This window comes from Hemicordylus capensis, chromosome 4, assembly GCF_027244095.1.
Source record: "Hemicordylus capensis ecotype Gifberg chromosome 4, rHemCap1.1.pri, whole genome shotgun sequence".
NCBI classification, from domain to species: Eukaryota; Metazoa; Chordata; class Lepidosauria; order Squamata; family Cordylidae; genus Hemicordylus; species Hemicordylus capensis.
Genome location: NC_069660.1, coordinates 33,862,910 through 33,882,512, shown reverse-complemented (window position 1 = coordinate 33,882,512; position 19,603 = coordinate 33,862,910). Strand labels below are relative to the sequence as shown.

Below are 19,603 nucleotides of genomic sequence, written 5' to 3'. Positions count from 1 at the left end.
GGTAGGAGGAGTAATTCAGGGCAAGGAAAATGAACCACATGCCCTGGCAAGTTAAGGAGGAGTGGCAGCAATGTACAGCAGGGTGGTGGGGGCACTAGCTTCTCCTTGTGCCCCTCCCCACATGCAGGCGGCAGGGAATAGCAGCGCAACCTTGTGTGGCCTTTGGTAGAGCGAGCGCCACACCCAGAAAAGTGGCGGGGTGGCAGCGGAGCAGGTAAGGTGACCGCCAAACTGAGTTGGCTGTGGCCACCCGAGCTGGTTCAGCACTTCCCTACGGAGGTGCCGAACCAGTTCATGCGCATTTTGGGGCAAAATATAAAGTGCTGGTAATTACCTATAAAGCCCGAAAGGCCTTGGGTCCTGGATAGCTAAGAAAGAGAACACCTTCTTCTATACAAATTCCACCAATTATTGAGATTATCTGGAGAGGTCCATCTATAGTTGCTGCCAGTTCGGCTAGCAGCCACTCAGAGTTGAGCATCTTCAATGGTCACTCCTGAACTCTGGAATATACTCCCCACCGAAATAGGCGATATTATTTCTTTTTTCAGCCTTTAAGAGGGCTTTGAAAATGCACTTCTTTACTCAGGTGTTTGGCTGTATATAACTGTTTGCCCTGTTTTTAACTGTTTAATTTTAATTTATTGTTGTTTTCACTTGCCTAGGAAGCAAGAGGATGTTGGTTCAAATCCCCGCTGATATGTTTCCCAGAATATGGGAAACACCTATGTTGGGCAGCAGCGATATGGGGAGATGCTGAAAGGCATCATCTCAGACTGCGTGGGAGGAGGCAATGGGAAACCCCTCCTGTACTCTCCCAAAGAAAACCACAGGGCTCTGTGGGCGCCATGAGTTGACACCAACTTGACGGCGCAACTTTACTTTACTTTTCACTGTTTGTTTACTGCCTAGAGATGTATGTATGGGATGGTACAATAAATAGACCCTTGAGGGCTTCTGAGCATATACAAGCGGCAGTTCTATTATCACTGTGCTCATTCAGCCTATTTTACCTTTTGTACCTATGAGCAGTTTTTCATGCTGCCAACCCAGCTTTCCGGTCATTCATACGTTATGTTCAATGCATGTACAGCTGTTCATTTCCTATCTCCACCTTGCATTTCAGGGGGCTTGTGCCCAGGTTCACTTTTTAAATGCATGCATGTACTGTCATTCACACAAAAATGTGTACATGTGTAGAAACACCTGTGTACACATACAATGTACTGTCTGACTAGGGCATGTCCATATGCTGCATAATGGAATTCAGTCCTGCACACAAACACGGACATGGGCGCATTGGAAAATAAGGTCCGTGTGTATACTTCATCAAGTGGCACACCAGCGCAGCAGACGATAGATCTGTTTAACTGAGACACTTGGTAGATGAGAGTGAGGAAGGGAAAGATAAAAGGGAAGGCAGAGTAATGTGTTGGGGAATGAACATCAATTACCTGAACCTTAGCTGAACTGATAGTGCATGAACCATCTGTCTCTCTCCCTCCAGTTCTGCCCAACTGGGTTTGGCAGCCCTTAAACTTCAGCGATCTTTGCGTAAGCGATGCCAGTACAGACCTGGCATGGCACTCGGCCAGAGGTATCAACAACCCCATGCCACACAGTGCCATGGTTTTCATTGAGAGGCTGCAAATGATCATTTCAAAAGGTGTCCTCCGTTGGTGCAAAGTCACTAGCGAAAAACCGTTCCACCCACAAAAGCTGTCCAGAATCTGATGCAAGGTGGTAGTAAATAATGAGGACTTCTTTAAGAAGGTTATTATTAATATACTCATCCACAATGGAATAGAAAAATTTGGCAAGGATATACAGAGGCACCGGGACGTATGTTTGTTCTCTATTGAGCCAGTGTGGTCTAGTGGTTAGAGTGCTGGACTAGGACCGGGGAGACCCGAGTTCAAATCCCCATTCAGCCATGAAACTAGCTGGGTGACTCTGGGCCAGTCACTTCTCTCTCAGCCTAGCCTACTTCACAGGGTTGTTGTGAAAGAGAAACTAAAGTATGTAGTACACCACTCTGGGCTCCTTGGAGGAAGAGCGGGATGTAAATGTAATAATAATAACAGTAATAATAATAATTTCATATGCAAAGGGGAACTCTGGAGTAGAGGTTCTGAGCCTGGGGTCCCCAGATGTTGTTGGACAACAATGCTACTCTGAGTCAGAATGCCCTTAGCCATTTGAGGTTGTAGTCCAACAACCTCTGGGAACTCAAGGCTCAGAACCCCTGCTCTACAGGTTCAGTAAATGCGTGCAGACCGGTCAACATACCTCAACTACACCTTTGTGCACCCAAGTCTTGAACATGATATCAAGCCCCCAGCTGATCAGGGCAGGGCAGGTAGAAAAGAGGACTGTCTCGTTACAGCAGGGTTTCTCAACGTGTGGGTCCCCAGATGTAATTGGACTTCAACTCCCATAATTCCCAACCAAAGGCCACTGGGGCTGGGGATTATGGGAGTTGAAGTCCAATAACATCTGGGGACCCACACGTTGAGAAACCCTGCGTTACAGGGTAAGTAATATATTGCTCTTTGCTATTTTAAAAACATATTAAGGGCACATGTGCTTCCACATTTAGAACAGATTGATGGATAGGTCACAACCTAGGGGTACCACCTGTGCCTTTAAATTCCCGGTTGATTCAGGAGACAAAATAATTAAGGTCCGAACGGTTTATATCTGGGATATAAACCACCCAGAGTCATTTGGGTTGTATATACAGTACATCCAGTGAATGAAAGGATCTAGATGTGAAGTACACAATTATTTTGTTCCCCTCCCCACCCACCCCCTTTAAAAAATCGCACTAGGGAAGGAGGGATTAGAAGGACTAGAGGGTGTTTAACCCTTTAATCCTGCACCGTTTCCCCACTTAATATCACTCACCTACCTGAAGGTGCCATTTGCCACATGGTATCTTTGGGGGCAAACAGCTATTTGGGGGTAATTTTTGGAGGGAAAATAGCATAGAATTAAAGGGTTAAACACCCTCTGTCTCTGTAACAATTCCCTCCACAGTTGCTAAGAAAACAAGTACCATATTTACCCAAACAGAAGGCGACTGTGAACGTAAGGCGGCGCCTTAAAAGATAGAGGTTAAATACAAGTTATACCTATATTTACCCAAAAGAAAGAGGACTCTGAATCTAAAACTACCCCGCCCCTGATATTAAACAGGCAAGAACTAGGGGGAAAACTCATCTTAGATTCAGGTAAATATAGTAGTTCTACATCTACTTTAGCCACCTAATGGTGCAGTGGGGAAATGACTTGACTAACAAGCCAGAGGTTGCTGGTTCGAATCCCACCTGGAATGTTTCCCAGACTATGCGAAACACCTATATCGGGCAACAGCGATATAGGAAGATGCTGAAAGGCATCATCTCACACTGCGCAGGAGATGGCAATGGTAAACCCCTCCTGTATTCTACCAAAGACTACCACAGGGCTCTGTGGTCACCAGGAGTCGACATTGACTTGACGGCACACTTTACCTTTACTTTACATCTCTTTTAACATGGTGACTCTTACTTAGGACCTCTTCCATGTGCTGTTAATTTGTTCAGTATCCTACTGTCAGCACATGGGTTATAAAGGAGAATTGATGACATCTTGGCAGGTATGAGATGCACTAGGAGCCCCTCTCATGTGCTGTGAATTTGATTTATAATATAAAAATTTTATATTGAGCAATACACGCAAAGGATTAGAGGTAGACACATACACACAGACACGGAGATCACATAAGTCTTACTCTCTTTGGAAAGTAGGCTGATACCCAACTAGATGATGAAATTTGTAACACCATGTCCAGTTTGGCCCTGAATGTTGGGGAGGGCATTAGTGGATAACATACGTGCCTCAGTTTATGAAGAGTCAACAGCTTCATCTTGACTATCTTCAGGAGTGGGCCTTTACACTTTGCTGAGAATGTTTTCATTCCTTTCCTCACTGAAATGTTAAATAGCACTCCTACCCTTGGCCAAAGAAATGAAGCAGCTCTCAAAATCCTTTGCAAGTTCCAAGACAAACTTCCAGTCACCCAGATGCCAGGGTTGTGACGAGGTTGGAGTGGGCCTTGGGACACATGAAGATGCCCCCCCCCAACTGTTCTCCTCGGCCCCCACCCCCCATTTCTTTAATATGTAGCAGCCAAGAATTGTGATCTTCCCCACAAGTAAATATTGCTGCTGCTGGAGACAACAAAATACAACTCAAGTGAATCTGACTTGAAACAGGCAACCCCACCCCTTGCCCCACAACTATATCCCATGGATTCTTCCTGACTTCTGGAGCCTTGTGGGCTCCACAGCACACCCCTGGTCTGGCCCCATCACTCCCTCCTCCTCTGCTTGTGATTGGCTGGCTAGGTGCTCAGGATCAGCCCTCCCCTCCCTCAGCCTGATGGATAGGCTCAGCTGATGTTCAGTGACAGCATTTTCCTGGCTGCTGAGCCTGTCTGTCAAGCTGAGTCTGAGCACCTAGCCAGCCAGACACAAGGAGATGAAGAAGGAGAGATGCTGCCTGACACTCCTCCTCATCCTCCTCACTCTCCCTCCCCTCCTGGGAAGGACTTGTCCCAGGACTCATCAGCCTGAAGCCAAGCCAAGTCCTGGGATTAAGGCTCTGGTATATCAGTGAGCTGGAAAGGCAGGAGAGAGAAAGCAAAAGGCAAGCTGTCACCCAGTCTGAGGACATCGATTGGTTGACAACTTGCTAGAGAACAGCATTCCCATTAGGGATGTGCCTGAAGCACGGTCTGAAGCATGGTCCAAACATTTTAAAGGAAACTAGAAAGCAAACTATAAGAAAATGGGGAGCAGGTGATTACCTGCTCTCCACCGCCCCTTCCAGCTTCCTGCTGGGGCAGTGCGTGTCCCCTGAAAAATCCATGTGCATGTGCGGGCACCATATGCGTACTTATCGCATGTGGGGCTTTGGGGTACTTGCACCGCCCCAGCAGGAAGCTGGAAGGGGCAATAGAAAGCAGGTAAGCACCTGCTCTCCATTTCCTTAAAGTTCTCTTTCTAATTTCCTTAAAAGTGCTCAAACCACACTTTGAACCATGGTTTGGGCACATCCCTAATTCCCATCTAAAAAACGCCATGCTTATTTGTAAGATGTTAACCAGGGGTGGCCCTTCCATGAGGCAGGAGGAGACCTCAGGCGCAGGTGTGAGAAAAGGCACAGGGGAGGACAAGTGCTAGGCTCTCGCCACCATGGGCAGTGTGGCCTCTAAGGCGTGTGCGTGTGTGCATGCTCACATGTTTTTGGATGTCCGCTCCGTTAATTTTTGATTCCATTCAGGTTCTGAATGTATGTGTGCGCACACTGCCTTGATACTGCCACCAAGAACAAAACTCATCCCGCACACAGATGAAAAAAATGAGAGAGAACACTGACCCTTTACCTCGCCCCACCCCCAACGAGCTAGAAATCCCCTTGCCTGGCTTGTAAGTTGGACAGAGTTGGCATGTCATTGTGCTGCCTTGGCAGCATGGCCCCAGAATACTGACCACACACCCCTAGAAGGTGGAGGTGTCATTCTATCTATCTATCTATCTATCTATCTATCTATCTATCTATCTATCATATTTCCATACTGCCTAATATGTGCATCCCTAGGAGTTCCTAAGTTAAAATTCAACAAATATAAAACAAGATAAAATGATTAAAACAATTTTATAACATAAAACTAATTAAAATTAATTAAAAGCCTGAGAAAACAGGTGTCTTAAGCGTCTTTTTAAAAAAACAGCCAAAGATGGAGAAACTCTGATTTGAGTGCATTCCACTCAAATTCCACTGAAAGGAGTGCATTCCAGAGCCCTGGGGCAGCCACAGAGAAGGCCCAGTCCCGAGTAGCCACCAAATGAGCAGATGGTAGCCGTAACCTTCCCAGATTATCTTAATAGATGGGAGGGAGAATGTTGTCCTTAGCTGCAGGCAGCAAAATATCTTTGACCACCCCTGATATTAGTCTGGCCTGATTTTCACATTCTAGGCCAAGTTCAAGGACCGTTATTTTGAAAAGCAGTTGGGGTGGCCCTTTCATGAGGCAAAGGGTGGCAGTTGCCTCAGGCAGCAGATTATTGGGGTGCCAGCAGGACGCAAGATGCTGTCGCTATCAGAGCAGCTTTTCATGACTGAGCCGACCCTCACAAGCTTTGAAAGGAGCACTTCTCTCCACACTTCTTGCACACCTTCCTAGAACCACGAGGAAAGAAGAGGAGGCTGCTGACAACCTCCCCCCATCCTGGTCCTCTGTGACACTTTTAAAGTTTGGAAAAGTTAGTTTTGAAAGGGAGATGGCCCGTAGCAGGGTCAGGGGTGGGGCAAGGCAGCATTCAATGCCTTGCCTTAGGTGCTACAATACCTGGGGCCACCCCTGGCTGCATTTGTAAGGTAAACGGAGCAGTTGAATCCAGAGGCATCCAAAGAAACTGAAGTGCAAGACCCAGCCGTATTATTGTGACAAAGTCACTGTCCATAGCAGAATGGCATTTTAAGAGACGTCCTTGTGGCAGAGTTATATTAGGCATTGTCAATGTTTCATGAATGCTGGTAGGTCAAGTACAGAGTTGGATGCCAATTCCTCCTGTCTCTGTAACCTAATCTACATACAGCAGGGCTGGCCCAAGGCATTTTGGTGCCTGAGACAGAATATCCAGCTGGAGACACACACACACACACACACACACACACACACACACACACACACTCCCAACAAGGGGGAACAAGGAGGGTCTGGGGGCCCACAGGGCTCAGGGTGTGCCCTGCCCTGCCACTGCCTCTCTTTCCACGCTGGGCGCTGGTGCCCTGCAACTGTGGCATGGGGCACTTTGCGCCTGCACGATGGGAAGAAGCATGCTGGGGCTTTCTTTCTCCTCCCCCCAACGCACTTCCTCCTCTCAGCAGACCTATCCTTACCACTCCTCTGCCCCCTGACCAACATGCAGGAGCTGCCAGAGGAGGGGCTGCCTGGCCCCGATCCACCACTGCCCTCGGTGGAGGACGACAACCCCTGGCGGCTCCGCACCGTCCAGCCGGCACTGCTGCTCACCACGGTGGTTGTTATCCTCCTGCATCAAAAGGCTCACCAAACTGTGAGTTCAAGAAACGGGGAGGGGAAGGCTTGGGGGTGGGGGTTAGGGTGCCCTGCCGCTTATGTCTGATGTCAGACACAGGGGGAGTGGCTTGGAGCTTTGGGGCACTACCGTGCTTTGTGTGTGCAATGGAGGCCCCCCAGCTGAACTCTGTCCCCCGGGTGCCGGGAACCTTGCTACACCCCGGCCCTCAGCACTTGTACAAAAAAAAAAGTGGTGGCGGGGGGAGGAGATGTGGTCCAGCAAAAATGTATGCACTTCAAGTCCCACTGATTCCAATAGGAGAATTACAAACATGTTTATATTTCTGTTGAAAAATCTTTATAACTATCATATGAAACAGTGTCATGGAATGATGTCTTCCTCTTCATGGCCGAGGACTGGTTAACACATGTAGGGGAATGAGGTGGGAATGAGATAGTTGAAAACTGCAGTGATAGAGTGGACTGTACCACTCCTATGGGTGGACCAACAGCACTGGTGGATTGGTGCATCTTGCCGGTCTCCTGCCAGTAATGGCAGGAGAGAGGGCACGCCCTCAACTCCTGCCTGTGGGTTCCAGTGGCATCTGGTGGGCCACTGTACGAAACAGGATGCTGGACTAGATGGGCCTTGGGCCTGATCCAGCAGGGCTGTTCTTATGTTTTTATGTTCTTAGAGATGTGCGAACAGATTTGACATTGAACGAGTTCAGTTTGATGGTACGATATCAAACCGAACCCTCCCAGTTTGATTTGCTATCAGACCGAACCACCCCCAGCCATTTGGGTGGGTTTGTGATTAATTTTTTTTAAAAAAACTTAAAAATAATTTCACTTACTACCACCCGGTCCAGGGGCTTAGATTTGGCCGCGGGGAGGGGTGTATCCAGAAGCTTCCCCCCCCCCCCGCTGGCCTCCATTTATGTCAAAATCCCCTGGTTAGGGCAGTCTTCGCCCTGTTCTGGGCCTGCCCTCCATTGCGGTGGCCATTTTGGAGGCCTCCACGCATGCTTAATGGGCCTATGCGTGGCTGGGTCCCAGGCCATGCAGAGACCCATTGGGCATGTGCGGTGGACTCCAAAAAGGCCTCCGCAACAGAGGGCAGGCCCAGTCTGGACTCGAACCAAACCAGGCAATCTGGTTTTGTTCACACCTCTACTTGCTGTACCTTACTAATTGTGACCTGGCAATGGCAGCAATACTACTGTCGCTGCTGCAGCTCAGGTTTCCTGTGTAAACCAGGCAGGGAGAGTGAGACAAGATCAGTGGTTGGAAGGAGGAGGAGGAGCCTAAGCAGTGGCAGCAACAACGCCCCCACTAACAGCACCTTCACCCCACCTCAGACACTAGGGGTGTTTGGGCTGGGCCTAACAACTTCATATGGGTGGTAGATTCAATGTTTAAATGTTCCTCCAAGTAAAAAAGCTCCCAGTAAATAAAAAACTAGCAGAGCAGGGAGAAAGGTTCTATTTGAGCACTTTGCCTGCAGTTCTAGCTTTCAGTTTGCAAGGAGTTTTTGACATAGGAGATTCATCATGTGATCCCTACTTGCAGTCTAAGAAGATAGGAAGCTGTCTTGTACCGAGTCAGACTCTTGGTCCATCTCTCTCAGTATTGCCTACCCAGACTGGCAGGGCTTCTCCAAGGTTGCAGGCAGGAGTCTCTCTCAACCTTATCTTGGAGATGCCAGAGAGGGATCTTGGAACCTTCTGCATGCAAGCAGGCAAATTCTCTTCCCAGAGTGGCCCCATCCCCTAAGGGGAATATCTTACAGTGCTCACATGTAGTCTCCCCTTCAAATGCAAAACAGGGCAGACCCTACTTAGCAAAGGGGACAATTCATGCTTGCTACCACAAGGCCAGCTCTCCTCCCTGATCTCCACTGCAGTCTGAAGTGGTACAATCTATTTTTATTTATTTATCATATTTATATACCACCTGATACATGTATCTCTAGGCGGTATACACTATATAAAACAAAACAAATATAGAACAGAGTTTTAAAAAACCAATTAAAACCATTGCACAGAATAAAAAGTTCAAACAAGGTCATGGGATAAAAACAATTAAAAAGTTTAAAGTCTGTTCTGCTACCTCAGTGCTCTGCTACCTGGTCCTCTTGTACTTGTACACCAGACCTGAGAGAGGTGCCATGAGGATGACGCCACCCACCGCATTCCTGTGCTGGTCCATGTCCACCGTAAAGATTGGTGACAGAACTGACAAGTCTGCATTGTGGGGATTGCAAGTGCTGAGACAAGACAACACACCCAGTCCTTGGCAGTGGAAGTTTAATATAAACTTGACATGCAAGTTTAAGTTATATTTATTTACTTCAGAACTAAAACTCACTGATAAGGAGGTGCTTTATGCTAAATCACACCCCTGGTCAAAGACTGTAAGAAAGTCTGTCTATCTATCTATCTATCTATCTATCTATCTAAATCACACCTTTGGTCCATCTAGCTCAGAATGACTTACTCTGACTGGCCAGGTTCCCCCTCCAAGACCCCGGGCAGCCCCTGTGCTCTGCCACTGAGATATGGGCACTCTCCTATTCGGAATGACAGCCACAGCTGTTGTAAGACCAAAGTGTCTGGTTTGCCAGCTGCAGGAACTCTCGAACCAACAGATTTCCAGGAGTTGGACTGGAGCCTGAGCCAACCCTACATAACCCAGCTTCCCCTCAGCATGGCAAATCTTTCCTTCTTGAGTATATAGTGCCTATAGGTATACAGGCATTAGGCAGTGGCCCTGGTTAGGGGTGTGCAAACCGGCTTGAATCCGAACCAGTTCGACATCGAACTGGTTCGGTACAAAGGTTTTAGGTTGAGCCGAACCACCCCTGGTTTGGCTTGACCATGAACCAAACACACACACACACACACACACACACACACACACACACACACACAGTTCAGGGGTTTGGAGAACTTTTTTTAAAATTTCTTTTAAAAAAAACTGACCCCCTCTGGGGAGTGGGGTTCTCCAATGTGGTGGTGGGGGGGGGTCCGCAGAGGTTCCCCTTTCCCCCACCGGCCTTCCTTCTATTAGAAATCGCCCAGTTTGGGCATCTTCGGCCCTTTCCGGGCCTATTCCCTGGCATGGCCACCATTTCGGAGGCCGCCGCACCTGCGCAGTGGGACCCTGCACTGTGGGACCCTGCTGGGTCACACACAGGGCCCCACTGTGCAGACACAGCAGTCTCTAAAATGCCCGCCATGCCAGGGAATAGGCCCAGAAAGGCTGGAGATGCCTGAACCAGGAGATTTCTAATAGAAGGAAGGCTGGCCGGGGGAAAGGGAACTTCTGTAGACCCCACCCCCACCACCTTGGAGAAGCCCCCGGGGGGGGTTAAGTTAATAAAAGGGGGGGGTTAAAAATGTTCATCGAAACTCCCTCCCCAAGCTGTACTGGGGGGTGGGTGGGTTTTGAAGGGGGCCCAACCCAAACTGGCCTGGTGCAGTTCAAGTTCAGTTCAAACTTCAACCGAGCCGGGCCAGGTGGTTTTGTGCACATCCCTAGCCCTGGTTCGGGTGATTACTGGTTTCAGCTCACTAGTTCATCCCCATCAGTTCCCATGTTGAGCATTCCTGAAGTGTTTTGTGTAGCTGGGTATGGCTCTTACTACACTGAAATGAATCCACCCATACAGGATCTAGTCCTGGGTAGCTCCGCTTAAGCGGCCACTTACTGCGGATCTCAGCTGTAGCATACTTTGGAATCATGGAGTCTGTGGTGAGCTCTGGGTGGAGGATGCATCCGTGCGTATAAGCATCCATGGGCAAAGAATCCAGGAGCTCTCTGTACTGCACCACTCTGGAATGAAGGAGGCTCCCCGCTTCAGGAATCAGCTGGGTGAAGTTTTCTGAAATGTGGCAAGAAAAGCAACAGCACAGGTAGCCTTGAGTTATATACAATGCTTTTATGTTTCCTCTGTTTTTAATCTACATATTGCATTCATAACATAGTACATAAGTTAAATAAGATTGCTAGTTTCCCAAAAATGACCCTGTGTTTCCAGCTTTTTGCTTTCTCCCCACTCAGGCCGGTGGCAAAGGTCTTTGGGGGCTGCTGCTAGACTCCATCCTCTTTTGCAATTGGACTGCACCCCAGTGTGGTGTTTTTGGTCAATCCATTCCTTGACCCAGGCCAGCTTCTGAATGGGGCTTTAGTGACTTGTATTCAAGTAGTGGTGGGGCTAACAATCAGCCATCAGCAAAAGCAGTGAAAAGCAGTCGACACTTGCCTCTCTCTACATAATATCTATTTCATTAAACCACCAATATTCCTGATTCAACTCCACTGCCTTGTCCTTGCATACCACAACTCTTTCCCTCAGATTCTAGACCCAGTAGCTGCTGTCTTCCCCATTTGTTAAGGGTTGGCAATCTAGTGACATCATCAGGCCCAACTCAGAAAATCTCAGGGTTTGGGGATGCATTGACAGGGTTTTTGGATGCTCTGCATCAGTTGTCCACAATCAGCATTTAACAATATCAGGACTCTGCATGGGACATTGTGGCATATGGCCTCATTGCTCTGCACTGATCCTAACAAGGTGCAAGGCTTTTTATCTCAATTGACTGGTTGTGGCCAGGAACAGGTTGGTCTATAGGATGAATCTGAATATTTGTTTAACATTACTTGAACCTTCCTGTGCAACTGTCCCGGTTGCACAGGAAGATTACTAAACACACTTAAATGAAACTGTATAATGTATTATTGACTTAGCATTCTTGGTGTATGCCTATCCTTCACAATTGTTATCTCATTCATCTATATAATGAGTCAGTGAAAGCAATTATTATCCCCATTTTATATACAGGAAACTGAGGCTGAGGAATAGTGAGGTGCTCAAGGTCACCTAGGGCGCTCACAGCTCTGTAGGGAGTTAAATCAGTGCTGGGGAAAATAATGCAGAAATTCAGGATTCAAGACACCACCTGCATTTGTGTATTTTACACTCCTTAAAAGAAAATTATGGATGATTAACAAATGATCATGTCTAATTTTTGATACCCAAATCTGGGTTGTAATAAAGCTGATTTTCAAGAGTACAAAACCTGGAAAAGAAATCTGTCTTTTGAAGGGCATTAAAGTTTGCAAGTAAATTGGTATTTCATGGGTACACAAACCCATAATTCAGTCTTTTGAAGCATCTGTATTAATTACAGAACCCATGATTGCTCATTTGAATGCTATTTTAAATACTTGTTCCAAAAACAGTTTGAATCCGGGTCTCCCATATCCAAATTTAACAGCCCATTCCCTGGCTCTCATCCCAGACCTCTTCTAGAGTTCCATTCCTATAGTAAGTCACGCTCATCACTTGCAAGATCTTGCTTCTCACATATGGATATGCATTGTTTCACATCTTATTCATTTCTGTTCAGAACTTAAGCATCTTGCCATTGCTGGCTTTATTTCCCCTAAACTGCTCCACTCTGGAGACAGCATGCATCCATCTCTTCATCACAGTTGCTTCTAAAAACTCAGAGGAGATGGCACTGGAATCAAGGAAACACTGTTTTTCTTCAGAATATTTGGGCCATCTTTTATAGAGGTATTTGTTTTTACGGGTTGAAAAGATAATTCTTAATGGGCAGTAAATTTGACATGACTCACAAACATTCTTGCTGCCTATGTATTCTCTATAGTTTAATGCTTCTAGCATAGAACTGGTCTTGATTTAAAATAAAGGAATGTTCTAGGAGCCATTCTGTAAGCATCACCCAGTGTCTATTCTTCATAGGTGGAACATGCTGAAAGCTTGTCCTGGCATGTCGTCCCAAAGACATCAGAGGCAAAAGGTCAAGGTGGCAAACCTTCCAGTACTATCCACTTAAGTGAACCACTTATATGTTTTCAGAAATGACTTTTTTTTAAGCAAGCATATTCTGGTAGTTTACTACAGAAGACTCTTTTCTGCCTGCGGAACAGTTTCCAGTTGGCTTCTCATAATACAGTCTGGATTTCAAGGTCTGGATTTCAAATCTACACTTTGTAGAGAATCTAGCAGTGATGGTTTGGACAAAACCAGAAGCAGGACAAAACTGTAATACTAGAAACTATGTAGAGTTTCCATGCAAACTATCCCTTTGCAATAGAACATAAGAACAGCCCTGCTGGATCAGGCCCAAGGCCCATCTAGTCCAGCATCCTGTTTCGCACAGTGGCCCACCAGATGCTGCTGGAAGCCACAGGCAGGTTGAGGGCATGCCCTCTCTCCTGCTGTTATTCCCCCCAACTGGTACCCCCCAGAGGCCCCCGCCCCTGAGGCTGGAGGTGGCCTACAGCCCTCCGACTAGTAGCTGTCAATAGACCTCTCCTCCATGAAGTTATCCAAACCCCTCTTAAAGCCATCCAGGTTGTTGGCTGTCACCACATCTCGTGGCAGAGAATTCCATGTTGATTATGCGTTGTGTGAAAAAGTACTAAATAGGTACTAAAAAGTACTAAATAAATAGGATAATGCATGTCATATAAAGCTGCCTTATAGAAAGGCTGTTCACACGAGTAGCCCTACTACTTGTAGGCTACTAGTGTGACGCTCTGGATCGAGTCTGATCACCACGCTGTCCTTCTGGGTAGCCCAGAGTTCCCCCTCCTGAGGCTTTTACTGAGGTAAGAGGGCAGGAGTGATGCATATGCCCTCTTACCTCAGTCCCCAGTTGTGTGTGCCTGGCTCTAGGCGCACACCCTGGTTATTTGTGCCTACAGTGCCCAGCACATGGGGAAATCCCCCAGTGCATTGCACTCCTTGTGCAGTGCATTGTGGGATTTCTGGAGGCCAGGCTGCATTTCCCCAGGCTCCAGATTGTTGCCAGATTTGGCTTTTTAAAAGCCAAATTCTGGGTTACGGAGTCCAGAACACCATGCTGCTTGCCACCATGAGCAGAACACAACGCTGCTTGCAGCAGCACTCATCTGGGTCTGCGGCACGGTGAGTGGGGCAGCATCATTGCTTATGTGGGGGAAGGCAGGAGTGATCATGCCTTCCGCCCAGCCTTCCCCGGCTCTGAGAAGAGGAGGTCATGTGTACGACCTCTCTGAGTCAGAGCATTGGTCCATCCAGCTCAGTATTGGCTGCACTGAGGTTGTTCACATAGCCAAAAAGGGGGTAAAAAACTTGCCCTACTCTTTTCTTGGTTGTGTGAACAGCCTCAGTGCAGACAATACTAAGCTGGATGGACCAGTGCTCTGACTCAGAGAGGTCGTACACATGACCTCTTCTTCTCAGAGAGGTATGGGAGCTGTGTGCTCTCCCAAATTTTTGGTTGTGTGGAAGCAAACAACTAAGGAGGAGCAGAGGAGCTCTAACCCCTGGACCTTGGGGCCTGAGTCCGTGGCCACCAATGTCGGGGGGGCCTCCAAATGCCCGGGGGGGGGGGCTCCAGCAGCAACCCTGCACCTGCCCCACCACGCCGAACCTCCATATTTTTAATTTCAGTCGCTGCATGGCCAAGGGGTGGCTGCCAAGGGGTGGCTGCCAAGGGGTGGCTGCCGGGGGTTGAGCACAGCAGTCCTCCCTGCCCCCAGCAGTGGTGGCCAGAAAGATGCTAAGCCCCTCCATTCAGCCCAGTGTCTTGCGTGCCTTGCAGTTAGAAAGAGATGTTGGGCCGAATGGACAGGCCCAGTGTCGCTCGAGCCACCACCGCTGGGCGTGGGGGGAGGAGGACTGCTGGGCTCATCCCCAGCAGCCACCCCTCAGCTGTGTGGTGGCTGAAATTAAAAAAAACCATGGAGGTTCAGCATGGCAGAAAGCCTCCCCCCCAAAGTAGGTTTTGGGGGGCCTCATACCAGGAGGAGGTGCCAAAATTGCCTAGGTGCGCCCCTGAGGAGGAGGGAGAAATGATTGTGTGGGAGACAGGAGTGAGGTAGGACCACTTGTCCTCTGCCTTGGTCAAATGCTGGGTATTTGTCTTACCCAGCTCATGACTTCCATACAGTCACTTCTGCCTCCTCCTACCTACTTGCTTGCTTCCACACAACCAAAAATTGGAAGTATGCACAGCTCTCAAACCTGGGTAGGATGCTTGTCCTACCCAGTTTTTGGATGTGTGAACAGCCTCACTGGCTAGTAGTGGCTCTCCAAGTTTCAGACAGAGATCATCCCCAGACCTGCCTTGGGATGCCAGGGATTGAAGCTGGGACCCTCTGTATGTAAAGCATGTACTCTACCACTGAGCTATAGCCCTTCTCAGTATGGGGTGTGTGTGCTAGGGTGCAGGTGCACCCCCTGAGAATTTGTGTTGAGTCTCATGGAGATTGGCAGTAGTAGTGAGTCAAAAAAGGCTTAACTTCTATTCTGCCCTCTCTCAGCCCTATTGGTTCTGCTGGAGTCTTGTGCTTCTCCCCTGCTTGGAATTTGTATGAAACTACAGATCCGAAGAAGCTGGCTGCTGGGCTCCTCCAAGAAGGAAAGTCCAACATTTTGTAAAAACCATCCCTTTGCTGTTTGTTTTGTTTGCTGTTTGTTTTGTTTGTGTGTGTTTGTGTGTTTGTTTTGTTTGTTCCCCTTGGTCAAGCTACTGTGTTTCTTCCCCATCCCGGCCCTATGAACCATGTGTGTACATGTGAGAGACGTCACACCCTGGGGCTGTTCTCACGATCGGGGAAAATTGGGCTAGGAAAGCCTAGCCCGATTTTTCCTGATCGTGAGAACCACCGGGGTTCTCACGATCAGGAGATCAAGAGAGAGGTTACATGACTGCAAGCAGGGAGACTACTCCTGGAATGAGGCCAACTGGGACTAATGCCTTTAGATGTTTTCTGTGTAACCAATTTGGCCACAAGGTGGTGAACTGTTCCAAGAATCAGACAAGGAAAGCTGACTTTACAGAAAGAGATTCAAATAAGAATTTCAGTGTTTCCTTGATGCAAGGTGATGAAAAATTTATTCTGGACACTGGTTCCATGGTCTATATTTCAAATCACTTAGATTTCTATACTGAACTGTTTCATATTCCTGAAGAGATTGTTCATTTGGGCAATAATACTATAATTAAAGCAAAGAAAGGTGAAGGAATTTTGTATTGCAAGTTACCAGGTGGATCAATTAAACAATTTTTTGTGAAGGATGTTTTGTATATCCCTGACTTCTCAAGCTCCTTGCTTTCAATATCCAAGCTAGAGAAACAAGGCTGTGAACTGTATATTAGAAATGGACAATGTGTTGTTACCCAGAATGGAGAAGTTTACCTTGTAGGCTCTAAATGCAAAGGCCTGTACAGTGTGCAGGAGCAACCTGTGTCAAAGACAGACAGAGAAAGACCAGCCTGGTCCAAACCTGAAGCATACCAGCCCAATGAAGTGAACCTTGCTCAGTCATGCTCACATGAAAACTGCTTGCAACTGTGGCATAGACGCCTAGGACACAGGAACTATGAGTCAATCCAGAACATGAAGGAAAGGGGATTAGTTGATGGCATTGATTTTGTACCATGTGACATTGTGACTAACTGTGTTTGTTGTCTTGAGTCCAAAGCAGTTAACAAGCCATTTCCTAAGCAGAGTGAAAGGAAGACCAGAAGACCCCTGGAGCTGATCCACAGCGATATATCTGGCCCACTACCAGCAACCATAAGTAATTTCAGATACTTTCTAACATTCATTGATTATTAGGTAAGATATACGGTTGTCTTTCTACTAAAGGAGAAATCACAGATGCTTGAGAAACGCCAGGATTATGTGGTCATGGCAAGCAACAAATTTGAGCAGAAGCCAAAGGTCCTGCGCACAGACAATGGAGGAGAGTATATGTCCAGTGGCACACAGCAGTTCCTTAGAGAACATGGAATCATGCATCAAACCACAGTAGCTTACAACCCATCACAGAATGAAGTGTCAGATAACAGAACTCTACTGGACATGGTAAGATACATGCTTGCTGATGCACACCTCCCACAGAAACTCTGGGGAGAAGGCATCATGACTGCTACATACATACAAAACAGAATGCACACAAAGCCTGTAGGAACAACATCATATGAACCTTGGCATGGTCATAAGCCATCCATGACACATTTGCGTGTATTTGGAAGCACGGCTTACTCATACATCCCAAATGAAAAAGGACTAAATTAGGGGCTAGGGCCACAAAAGGGATTTTTGTAGGCTACTCAGCACAATTCAAAGGCTACAGAATTCTGGATCCTAACACCAACAAGATAACCATAAGCAGATCGGTGTATTTTGATGAGAATGAAAGAGCTACATCTTCAGAGGGGGCCTACACCGAAGCAAGCAACCAGACCAAACACCTTGATGACTGGATTATGCTTCCTGATCTCCGTGGAATTGAGGAGGAGAAGGAGACAGCAGATCCAGATCTAACCACACTCAACACAGACCCCCAGAGATCCACTAGACACACCTGAGATAATGGAATGGACAACAGAGGGTGAGGTGAGGCGCTCAACCAGAGGTGTTCCAGCCCCGAGACTGTCCTACTTCGCAAGAATGGCGGAACAACCAGAACTCTCATCATGGGAGGAAATATCCCAGCTACCACAACCAGAAGCCCAGAAGTGGAAACAAGCTGCAATTGAAGAGCTTGAGGCTCTACAGAAAAACAAAACCTGGACTCTTACTAAGTTACTTCAAGGGAGGAAAGTTATAGGCTGCAAATGGGTTTTCAAATGCTGATGGTGAGATTCAGCGCTACAAAGCCAGATTAGTAGCAAAAGGATATTCACAGAAATATGGAGAAGTTTATGATGAAACATTTGCACCAGTAGTCAAACACACCACAGTAAGGACTCTGTTAAGTATTGCTGCTAGCAAAGGAATGCATGTTGAACACCTAGACATGAAAACTGCATTCTTGCATGGCGAACTAGAAGAGGACATTTACATGCAACAACCACCAGGTTTCTTAGAGAAAGGCAAAGAGGACCTTGTGTCCAAACTGTAAAAGAGCATTTATGGTTTAAAACAGGCTGCCGGGCATGGAACGCAAAACTTTGCGAGCATGGAACACAAAACTAAATGATATGCTGCTTCAAGCATACTTCAAAAGAAGTGAAGCTGATCCCTGCCTGTACATGAAACACAGAGATGGCAAATGGACTTACATTTTGGCGTATGTTGATGATTTGATTCTTGCCTATGAGAATCCAGATGACAGCAAGGAAATAATGCATCATCTAAACAGAAATGTGGAAGTCAAGTGACTTGGCAACACTGCACACTACTCGGGCATTCAAGTACAAAGAGAGAAAGATGGAAGTTTCCTCATCAACCAAGAACAGAAAATGAAAGACCTGATAAACCTGCTCAGACTGGAAGATGTGAATCCTACACCAACTCCAATGGAAGTGAACTACATAAAGCAAGAAGATCAAACTGAGCCACTATCTGACAACCATAGATATCGTGAAACATTGGGTAAACTTCTATACATTAGTATAGTCACTAGGCCAGATATTAGTACAGCGGTTGGCTTACTTTGCAGAAAGACTGCATCACCAACAGTCAAGGACTGGAATGCGATTAAGAGACTTGTTAAGTACCTAAAGGGTACTGCTCACTTTAAGCTCAAGCTACCAGCTAACAGTCAACCAAAACTAGAAGCATACGTAGATGCAGACTGGGGTGGAGACCTAACAGAAAGGAAATCCACCAGCAGTCAAATAATTTTCTATGGAGATGGAGCCATAAGCTGGTCAAGCACAAAGCAAGACATAACAGCATCATCAACCACTGAAGCAGAATATGTATCTGCTGCACAGGGCTGTCACGAGATACACAGGGCTGTGTCGACTATTGAAAGATCTACTGCACAGGGCTGTGTCGACTACTGAAAGATCTAGGTATAGATGTACTACAGCCCAAACCAGTGTATGAAGACAACCAAAGCTGCATTCAACTCTTCAAACAAGAAGATGTAAAGAGGTGTACCAAGCATATTGATGTGAAGTACCATGTAGTAAGAAATCTGCAAAAGGATGGATTAATCAAGCTGATCTACTGCCCAACAAATGAAATGCTTGCAGATATACTCACTACCAAGACCCTGCTTTGAAAGGCTGAGAGAGAAAATGAATCTTGTGAACTGAGTCACGAGACATCGAGAGGGGGTGTTGGAAGTGAAGGACTATGCGCTGTCTCTTGTCTCAGTGACATAGGAGGACAGACTAGTAAGTCAGAGGGCTAAAACGTCAAGACATTGGTCATCCCTTCTCTACTGCTCTGACACTATCCCTTTGGAATGTGGATTGCTACTCTCAGGGACTTCCTTCCTTCCTTGTCACTTCCTCTCTCCCTTCTTCTTCCCTTCCTTCTGCCTTGCAACATGCAAGCTCCTCTCCCCTGCACCATGTGTGCAGAGATGCAGAATCCATCTGCATCCAGCTAGATAGATAGATTAGAGATTCTATCTCCTCACTTTCCTATCTAGAATGGAGTTCTCTAATAAATACTACTTATATTGATTAGAAACTATGAACTGGCTCCAAGTTACTTTACTATCAGCATACACGCACGCCTAAC

At 47.0% G+C, this 19,603-nt stretch overlaps 1 protein-coding gene across 2 annotated transcripts in view; it reads right to left on the bottom strand.

The window, feature by feature from the left end:
• GDAP1L1 (ganglioside induced differentiation associated protein 1 like 1) overlaps nucleotides 1-19,603 on the bottom strand; it is a 77,760-nt gene that overhangs the window by 18,173 nt on the left and 39,984 nt on the right. For both annotated transcript variants that reach the window (XM_053244661.1, XM_053244662.1), the window contains one exon: nucleotides 10,803-10,976. In XM_053244661.1, the coding sequence (XP_053100636.1) occupies nucleotides 10,803-10,976 (174 nt within the window). The remainder of the gene's footprint in view (nucleotides 1-10,802; nucleotides 10,977-19,603) is intronic.